Here is a 9732-nt window from a genome sequence, read left to right on the forward strand (position 1 = left end):
GCAAATCATCCACAGAAATACAAAAACATAGGAAAGACGAGAGAGGTCATCCATATTTTTGTTTTTGCTGCTTGTTTTCTCATGATCTCGAGATAACAAAAGTTGTTTTCTCGCTATCCAGACATAATATTCCAAATGCCATAATGTAATTTCCTGTCCATAATATTTCATTTATTTTGAAGTGGACTGCTGATGCATATGTAGTCTTCGCCATTACCACGCGTAGCTAATTGTCGATAGACTTAATAAATAAAGTTTGATGTTCGTGAATTTAGGGACCATCTCTAAAGTGCACTGTACACGTTTCTATCTTCAATAGTATTTAACAGTTTATTTGAATAAATATAAAACATCTAAAAAGGTGTGCATTATAGTTGACAACCACGAACACTTTACAGTTGGTTTTGTGACTGTTTGTTGACTTTAAGTTATTCCATTTTAATGCTGTTTAAAGTAGAAACGTATATGGAGTTACTTTAAAGACGGTCCCTAAATTCACCGCACTATCACTATGTTTCATCTTGAGCGAATCCCTGAAGTAAAATCTCATTTGTTCATCCATGCTAATTTGCTAAATATGCTTTTGCTGTCTATAAAAATTATGTTCTATTAAGTACACGTAAGCTTTAATCACATCACAAGAATACAACTTTTGTTATGTCGAGATCACGAGAAAACAGCAGCTTGCTTTCTCGTGATCTCAACATAACAAAAGTTGTATTCTTGTGATGTGATTAAAGCTAAAAGATAAAGAGAAAATTAAGTAGTGAACACAAGCAAGCAAAAATAAATATAGAACACGACCTCTCTCGGCTTCAAACTACCAAATTACTAATTGAACAGCTCAACAACTGAAGTAATGTAATGAATCTACCTGTTAATACAACAAACTGTCGTCTTCGCCCTTCAAAGAGTGGACACAGAATGTGAGAAATACTGCGGAGGCAGCAAAGACTCTCAAGAACATGCCCACAACAAGGGGAGTTTCATGGAGTATATTGAGCTCTTTCCTTCTGGCAAAATTGCCATTGCTATGAAGGAAGAGCAAAATGATGCAAAAGCTTCCAAGCACGATGCCCTTACTCAGCACGCTGCACCCACCCAGCACGCTGCACCCACCCAGCACGCTGCACCCACCCAGCACACTGCACCTACCCAGCACGCTGCACCCACCCAGCACGCTGCCACCACCCATGCTTCCACTGCCTCTCTACGCTCCCTCTTGGTTGGGAAGTTGCCTGACCAAAGAACCCTGACCAAGACCATAAAAAGGATGGTTTCCCCCATCAAAACCACACCTTGTAAGCAAACATTTATGTGTAAAATACTTGGTTTGTTTTTAGTATTTGTTGCTGTTCAGGAGTCATGTTTAATTGTCCCTTGTTTTGTTTTGTAGCTTTGGCCCAGGCACGTGCACGACCCTCTGCCACCCTCACCCATCCAACTGTGTCCATTGAGGGAGCCACAGGGCCCACAGCCACCCTCACCGACCCGACTGTGTCCATTGAAGCCACCGCAGGGCCCTCAGCCACCCTAACCCAGCCCTCTGCTGGCAGAGGCAACTATGTTTGAGGAGGCACATGTGGCATGTACGTTTATACTTATTTAAAACATATAACAAAATATTCAAGTTTCCTTTACAGGCATAATAAAGTAAAGTAAAACAATGGGTGGGTTGCACTGACAAGGATTAGGCCCAAACATTTAATCTTGTTTAAAAATAAACAGGGTTACATTTAAATTGTCATTTTGATCCAGGTTTAAATTTTACATTAAACCTAGATTATCTGTTGCTCCAGTACTTTAAACTCTGTTTTAAATCTCAGTTAGGGATTAACTTTAAACGTGCATAGGAGGTTTAAAAAATTTTTTTACAATTAAATGTGTGGATAAATGATCAGAAACAGACACTGCGAGTGTGGTGGTGCTATTCAAAGATGCGTTTCTTAAAATGTCTCAACAGAGTAAATTTAGCGGCACATTAAGATGTTTTATTGGCTTTGAAGCATCAAGTCCGGGATACCCTCCCTATCCTACAGTACATACATAGACTTTTTTTAAATACACAGGATAGAGGTCGATCATTCAAAAAGTATATTAATAGCACCGAGGACAGTTACCGATGCATACTGCCATCTCCTCTGTCAGTCAGGAACTGAAGTGCAGAGAATGAACAGACACGGCGGCATGACAAATGCGCTGGCACAGCATTATATCACAATATCTGAGCTTGTTTCCTGCCACATTGCTCCATTAATCAATACAATAGACTGTTTTAATAGATTGTCAAATGTTATTATTTTGAATCAACCCTTTAGATTTCCGATGCATGTAGGTAGTGATTTATAATACAAAAATGACTTTACCTTTGCCTGCATAAACTGTTTATTTTCTTTTGAATGACAACGTCAACATTGTTGCTGTTTAATTACAGCAAATTCATCATGGCGGACAAAATAAATCACAGATGAAGGGTGTAGTTAAGGTTTTAATCTAAGATTTGTTAATCTGTGTTTAAATTGAAGTAGTGCAACACAAGTCAAATTAAAATTAAACTAAGATCAACAAACCCTGGATTAGCTCTAAACTGTCTGTCAAACTCTAGGCTTAATTGAAGCCTTGTTGGTGCAACAATGTGAATTAGTGTTTATGTTTTTTTTCCAGCAAAACGAGTCTGTCTTCCAGCTGGATGGATACACACCCTGCCTGAAGTAGACCAAAGGTGGATATCCAAGGCCCTGTTCAGGTGGGCTGCACCAGGCCGTCCTGAGCTGATCTATAACAGGGTGGACAAACTTTGGTGGTATCCTCCACCGGTACCACTGAAGACCAGTAGTGCTCCTTCCTTGGAGAATTACTTTGGCCATCCTCTGCTGCTCTGGATGCCACGAAAGCTGTGGCAATTGAAGCTGACCTGTCCACATCCAGACTGTCAGAAAGACCTTCTGACCTCAGCTGGCCTGCATCAAAAGATCAGGGTCGTGATTGCTTTGAATAGTGTGTACTTTGTGGCATCTGAGTACCTGGCCTGCCGAAGATGTAAGAGAAAGGTCATCAGCTGGAGCCATGATATCGTCTCCCAACTCAACATTGGCCACAGAGTGCAGTTCCCCTGCATTCTAACCTCAAAACTTGCATGTGACTTTCAGGTAGTATGTTTGATGCGTCAACGAGGCCTGGGAAACAGCAGCAGCCAGATCCAGCGCAAGCTGCAGGAGCGTCATGCTGAGGTCTGGTTGCAAAAAACAGTCCAATATCTTACAGATTGCAAGGGGATTGCCAGTGCTGTCACATCAAGCCTGATACTGCCTGTGACATTTGAACCGCTTCCTCCAATGCCTTCTGTCCCTAAGCACCGGTAGCTGATGCAGGTCTATGCCCAGGATGTCCTGCAACGGCTGGATGAGATCAAGGCCGCTATAACATCACAATATGGTCGGATCTTAAAAATGGATTCCACAAAAAAAGTTGCCAGAAAACTAGCAGGACCCAGCTATGGCACCGCTGCCTGGGCAACCAATGTTGGAAATGAGCATGGACAGGTGATCATGTCCGTGCTCACAGCAAGTGAGGGTTTTGGTCTTGGGCCAATGATTGAAGGCCTCATTAGGAGATACAGAGTGGCTGGGGTAGCTCCTCCCGAGGTACTGTATGTGACCGAGACTGCTGTGGCAACACTCTTCTGAGGAGGATGTTTGAAGAGTGGGAGCAAATGACCATCCGGTTGGATATATGGCACTTTATGCGGAGATTTTCTGTGGTTTGCACCACCGACTGTCACCCGTTATATGCCACATTTATGAGTCGCCTCAGCCACTGTATTTTCATGTGGGACCAGGACGACCTGACTGCCCTGAAGATTGCAAAGCGTGCAGAGCTAGAAGCTGACTGGAGACAATCATCTTAAGCTGATGTACTGCGCCGTATCAGCCGTAGCGAGCTAGCACTACATTGCAGGAGTTCCACTCGTGGGACCAAGGAGACCCTGAAGATGATTGAGAGCCTCATTCAGGCCTTTGAAGGAGATGCTGGTCGTGACACTCTGGGAGTCCCTTTAATAAACTCAGCCCGGATGACTGAGATCATAAAGTCCCAGCGAAAGCATGTGGCCTGCATCCAGGATCCTCAAGGTGTGCAGCTCTACATGCAGACGGGCACTTTAATGAAGGGAGGGCATCGTCTGCCAGCTTACCGCTGTGCCAGAGGTTCTACTTCGCTGGAGTCTTTTCATCTGCACCTCAACAGATTCATCCCAGGTAAGTAATTTTAGTCACAGAATTTTTTAAATAAGATTTTACTTAATTATATATTGAAATAATTATGAGAATAGCAAGAACAGTTATTTATGTATTTATATGATTTTTTTAATGTACAGGCACGCTGGCAAGTGACACCTTTTTTCAGGCGTATCTTTTGGATGGACTTGCAAGGTGGAATGAGGACCGGGCTGTGGCAGCAACAACTGATGAGCAGCAGCCACATTCCTATAGTCATCTTCTCCGTCATGCTGCCAATATTCTTTCAGAGGAGGTCATGGGCATGAAAATCAGCCCTTATGTTGGGCCAAGAAAGTACACTGGTAGATAACTGTTTGTTGTTTTTGGTGACAATTACACACACACACACACACACACACACACACACACACACACACACAAACACAAACAGTGTTATAATAAAGAGTAATAATATAATATTCTGGTATATTATCTAATTGTCATTGTTTTAATATTTTAAAGGTGAACTTATCGGAGTAGAGTATCTTTACCAGCAAACTGGTAAAGTTCTGCAGGACTACAGGTTGGCCATTGAAGAGTCTGAGACCACTGAGGTTGCTATAGAGGTGGAGGAAGCTTATGATGAACTTGAGGAGTTTCAAGACATCACTGTCCCCACCTTTGACACAGAGCGGATACCTTCTGCTGCTTCACAAGCATCAGTGTCTGCAGCATCATCTTCAACCCCTCCGGCAACCAGACCCAAGTCATCACTGTATGTGTCACCAGTGAGATCTCCTGTCACCAGCTCTACGTCATCACTGTCTGTGGTCCCTCCAATACCAGTCACATCTTCTGTTTCCAGCTCACTGCACACTCAGCCAGCACTATCTCCTGGCGCACATAGCTGTGAGTTTTACCAAAGTATTTTTATTGAGAGTTGTTTGTTGTCACACTAACTCTAAATGACTCTAAATGAATATTTGTCATATTGAAAGATAAATACAAATGTAAACTAAATATTTACCTTTTTCATGTAGCCCCAGGTAACCAAGGGTCCACAGAAACTGACCTTCCAACATCTGAAGAGAACCCTTCGCATGATGTAAGGGCACGGTTTCTTTTTTAATGTACATATACATGTATGCAAACAAAATCTGGGTTATGTTGGCTGTGCTTTCATGTGAATATTTGTATTCATTGGTGCTTTCAAAAGTTGCTAAATGATCTTTCATTTTAGGATTGTGTTGGACCCGATAATATTGAAGGTTATGGAGCTGTGCAGGACTTGGCAGAGTATTTGTTCAACCTTAGAGAACACCGTCTGGCCTTAACTGGAGAAGAGTCTGAACAAATCATCAACCTATGGCAGGCATTGGGGGAGTTTGATAAGAAAAAGACCACTTACTCGCCACGTCACCAAACCAACCTAAAACAGGGACGAGTCAGGGCCAGTAAGAAGAATGTGGCACCAGGTGTGGAGAGCACCAGAAGGTATGCTAAATTTAGCAAATACAGGTTTTTGATTTGTTTGAGGGTTTTGATTTTTATAAAAAGATATATATTTAGTAAATCCTGACGAATTATGACTAGCTTATCTTCCTGCAGCCTCTTAAATTCATACTTGGCCTGGATATAACAAAAATTGTTAGTTGTGATTTACGTTTAATGCTGATTTTATGTTATGTAAGTTACATTCCTATGGACACAGTTCTAACCATACATCGTTGAAAAAACGCAGACCGGGGTCATTATAGAGTGCCACAGGAATGACATATTTTTGTTGGCTGACCCTCTCAAAAAAGCCAGTTTATTTTTCTCATAGACTTTTGGATTATCACAAAAACAATCTCTGTGTTTAACAACAGTTTAAGACACTTTTTGTCTAAAGCTGTGATAATGCCACAACACAGTAAAACAGTAGATACCTAATTTATTGATATGATATTTCAACAATGACCCAGTAAACAAACAAGACAACATAACTCTGCACAGATATAAAAAATTAACATCTAGACAACACAAAGCAAATCTGACAGAATAGAACAATAAACTCAACAGAGAAAAGTTCACACACTGAAAACAATCTTACATTAATAATATGTATTCTTCTGTAATTTGTAGGTGTTTCATTGGGCCTCATAGTCCTGCACAGAGGCCTGACTGCAACAGAGTGGTGGAGGGCATCTTCATAAGGCTCTGTGCTCTCTACCAAAACGCGGTGCGTGTTAATGGAGAGAGGGTCACCCGCTTCACAATGATTGCACGGGTCTACAGACATATCCGAGAGTGCATCCTCACCAATGATAGGGTGATGAGAGAAACCACCATCCAGCTTCCACAGATGAACGCTTCAACAATCTCAGACTGGTGAGTAAATTAGCATTGTAACCGCTATACCAAAACATGAACCCTCTGTATAGTTCTCAGCTGCTTTAAGTAATTGACACAGTTGACTGAATGTAACTGTGAGTGCTTTGATGGGTCTAGAAACAAATCAACAAGAGTCCAACTTCTGTTTACTTTTCTATTATTAAAGATATGATTTATTGCTTACGACATGGTCTTTAACAGACTGTAAGAATCCATAATCCAATGTTAATTTCAATTAAAGTAGTCATTTTACAAAAGCAACATGACACTAGGGTGTGATCAATTGCTATATGATATCAGCTGTGTAATGCTGTTGCATTATAGTCGTGATTAAACAGTAAATGATCACAGCACTTTTTTATTTTTGTTTAAATGTTTATTAATACTGGTTGTTTTATGTTTTTCCAGGTTCTCCAAGCGTGACAAGTCACAAGATGTGGGGGTTACAAAGCAGGGTATCAATTTCCCAGATGCACCCATGGCTGGACCTGAGAAGCTTCCTGCGGCTTTGCAGAAAGGGCCGACCCTATTTTCAGGGAGCTTGGCTGAGCCTCACCTTTTTGTCCTGCCAAGAAACACTGCTGGGGAGGCAAAACTCAAGAGGAGGTCACAACCTCCAGCCATCTCCCAGGCACCACCATCACATCAAAGACTCCCTATCATTGCACCAGCAATACCCGTCTCTCTGCCTTTCATTTTGCCCTCCCTGCAGCTTCCGACAGTTGTAGATACACCATCTTCAGTGCCTGGAACTTCACAGGTGGTGTTCTTTAACGTACCTTTACCTTCTGCTATGCCACCATCAGCTCAGACACAAACATCCAGTCAAGCTGTACCTTACTCCACTCAGCAGTACGCGCTGGCTTTAGCTCAGTCGGTAGAGCATGAGACTCTTAATCTCAGGATCGTGGGTTCGAGCCCCACGTTGGGCGTGTAAGTTGTTTTTCTCTTTGGAGCTTTACATCGCAGCCCCAGGCCAAGTGACCTTTATTAAAATCCTGACCGAGGCGTCTCTTTGCATTTCTGTTGTAATTGTTGGATCCCAGGAAATAAGCTCTCCTGTGTAAACTGTTAGGCCTCCATTATTCACGTTATCCTTGTCGCTCGCTGTCAAACAGCCCTCTGATCCGTACTCCGCCATCCCACACTGCTCTCTTGTCCGTCTCTGTGGCGCAATCGGTTAGCGCGTTCGGCTGTTAACCGAAAGGTTGGTGGTTCGAGCCCACCCAGGGACGCTGGAAGCTTTTCAGAGACAGGGAGTGCACCAAAGCATCGTGTCATTGTTGTAGCCGTTGAGGTAACCCTGCTGTCGGTAGCTGTTGTTCCACTGCGCTGATTTTTTGTAGGATTTATTTACAGAACTGTCTGATCACACCGTTAAAGCTCAATGACCTGGAATAGCAAGACAGTTTAAAGACATACCTCGGTGCCATCCAAAGGACAACATCCAAGCCTAAGCTGAAAGCCAATTGTACGCGTGACTGAAAGAGGATATTGTCTTATCGAAAGCTCACGCTACAGGAATGTAAGACTAACGGAAGTGCTATGGCGCTCACACAACAAGGGTCTTGTCATCTGTCATTTTTAACGTGGTTGTGCGCATGCTACACAACACACCGCTTACGAGGCGCACAAACTGAAAGACCAATGGTGAAGAGGCAGTCACGACCAATGGACAAAAACGTTTCCTCATGAACTCATGCGAGAACTTGATCGATCTTTCTCCGTTTATACCGTCGACACTGTGATTAGCTGGACCCACTTCAAGATCAACTGGCAAGAATATTAAACAGGTCTGAAAAAATAGCAGCATCTGTGACTGCTCAAGATGTGCTCGGATCACATCGATGGTCTGCTCAAAAACAACAAGCATCCGCATCTGCAACGAACACAGACTCGCCTGCGAGCAAGAGGTTTTGCAGCGGACCTGAATTATTCTGCTTGCTATAGAAAACTCCAGCCAGAAGCCACCTAGCATGAGCTTTTCTTTTATCCGTGCAACATGCAAGGCATCTGTTTGTGCTGTTTCTTCAAGAAGGGAACGCCTTGCGATCAGCCAGCCAACAGACAACACAACGTTAGGCCCGGCTAGCTCAGTCGGTAGAGCATGAGACTCTTAATCTCAGGGTTGTGGGTTCGAGCCCCACGTTGGGCGTGTAAGTTGTTTTTCTCTTTGGAGCTTTACATCGCAGCCCCAGGCCAAGTGACCTTTATTAAAATCCTGACCGAGGCGTCTCTTTGCATTTCTGTTGTAATTGTTGGATCCCAGGAAATAAGCTCTCCTGTGTAAACTGTTAGGCCTCCATTATTCACGTTATCCTTGTCGCTCGCTGTCAAACAGCCCTCTGATCCGTACTCCGCCATCCCACACTGCTCTCTTGTCCGTCTCTGTGGCGCAATCGGTTAGCGCGTTCGGCTGTTAACCGAAAGGTTGGTGGTTCGAGCCCACCCAGGGACGCTGGAAGCTTTTCAGAGACAGGGAGTGCACCAAAGCATCGTGTCATTGTTGTAGCCGTTGAGGTAACCCTGCTGTCGGTAGCTGTTGTTCCACTGCGCTGATTTTTTGTAGGATTTATTTACAGAACTGTCTGATCACACCGTTAAAGCTCAATGACCTGGAATAGCAAGACAGTTTAAAGACATACCTCGGTGCCATCCAAAGGACAACATCCAAGCCTAAGCTGAAAGCCAATTGTACGCGTGACTGAAAGAGGATATTGTCTTATCGAAAGCTCACGCTACAGGAATGTAAGACTAACGGAAGTGCTATGGCGCTCACACAACAAGGGTCTTGTCATCTGTCATTTTTAACGTGGTTGTGCGCATGCTACACAACACACCGCTTACGAGGCGCACAAACTGAAAGACCAATGGTGAAGAGGCAGTCACGACCAATGGACAAAAACGTTTCCTCATGAACTCATGCGAGAACTTGATCGATCTTTCTCCGTTTATACCGTCGACACTGTGATTAGCTGGACCCACTTCAAGATCAACTGGCAAGAATATTAAACAGGTCTGAAAAAATAGCAGCATCTGTGACTGCTCAAGATGTGCTCGGATCACATCGATGGTCTGCTCAAAAACAACAAGCATCCGCATCTGCAACGAACACAGACTCGCCTGCGAGCAAGAGGTTTTG

General features: G+C 43.3%; 1 protein-coding gene and 3 non-coding genes across 4 annotated transcripts; all 4 read left to right on the forward strand.

Moving 5' to 3' along the window:
• Nucleotides 1–3976: 3976 nt before the first annotated feature.
• Nucleotides 3977–7527, forward strand: LOC129438805 (uncharacterized). The gene is made up of 7 exons (XM_073863326.1): nt 3977–4256; nt 4376–4579; nt 4740–5126; nt 5258–5322; nt 5458–5711; nt 6342–6587; nt 6999–7527. The coding sequence occupies exons 1-7, from the start codon at nt 3992–3994 to the stop codon at nt 7525–7527; spliced, it is 1950 nt and encodes a 649-aa protein (XP_073719427.1). The 5' UTR covers nt 3977–3991.
• A 224-nt stretch (nt 7528–7751) lies between these two features.
• On the forward strand, nt 7752–7825 carry trnan-guu (transfer RNA asparagine (anticodon GUU)). Its single transcript has one exon. It is a non-coding gene; the product is annotated as a tRNA-Asn (tRNA).
• An 847-nt stretch (nt 7826–8672) lies between these two features.
• trnak-cuu (transfer RNA lysine (anticodon CUU)) lies at nt 8673–8745 on the forward strand. Its single transcript has one exon. It is a non-coding gene; the product is annotated as a tRNA-Lys (tRNA).
• A 229-nt stretch (nt 8746–8974) lies between these two features.
• Nucleotides 8975–9048, forward strand: trnan-guu (transfer RNA asparagine (anticodon GUU)). Its single transcript has one exon. It is a non-coding gene; the product is annotated as a tRNA-Asn (tRNA).
• Nucleotides 9049–9732: the final 684 nt, after the last annotated feature.

This window comes from Misgurnus anguillicaudatus, chromosome 24 (genome assembly GCF_027580225.2).
Source record: "Misgurnus anguillicaudatus chromosome 24, ASM2758022v2, whole genome shotgun sequence".
NCBI classification, from domain to species: Eukaryota; Metazoa; Chordata; class Actinopteri; order Cypriniformes; family Cobitidae; genus Misgurnus; species Misgurnus anguillicaudatus.

What these genes read in the sequence shown, in the direction of transcription:
- LOC129438805 (XM_073863326.1), top strand. Translation starts at nt 3,992, where the DNA reads ATGATTGAGAGCCTCATTCAGGCCTTTGAAGGAGATGCTGGTCGTGAC. An exon ending in CCTCAACAGATTCATCCCAG is followed by an intron (nt 4,257 to 4,375) that starts GTAAGTAATTTT and finishes TTTAATGTACAG; the next exon opens with GCACGCTGGCAAGTGACACC. An exon ending in GCTTCAACAATCTCAGACTG is followed by an intron (nt 6,588 to 6,998) that starts GTGAGTAAATTA and finishes ATGTTTTTCCAG; the next exon opens with GTTCTCCAAGCGTGACAAGT.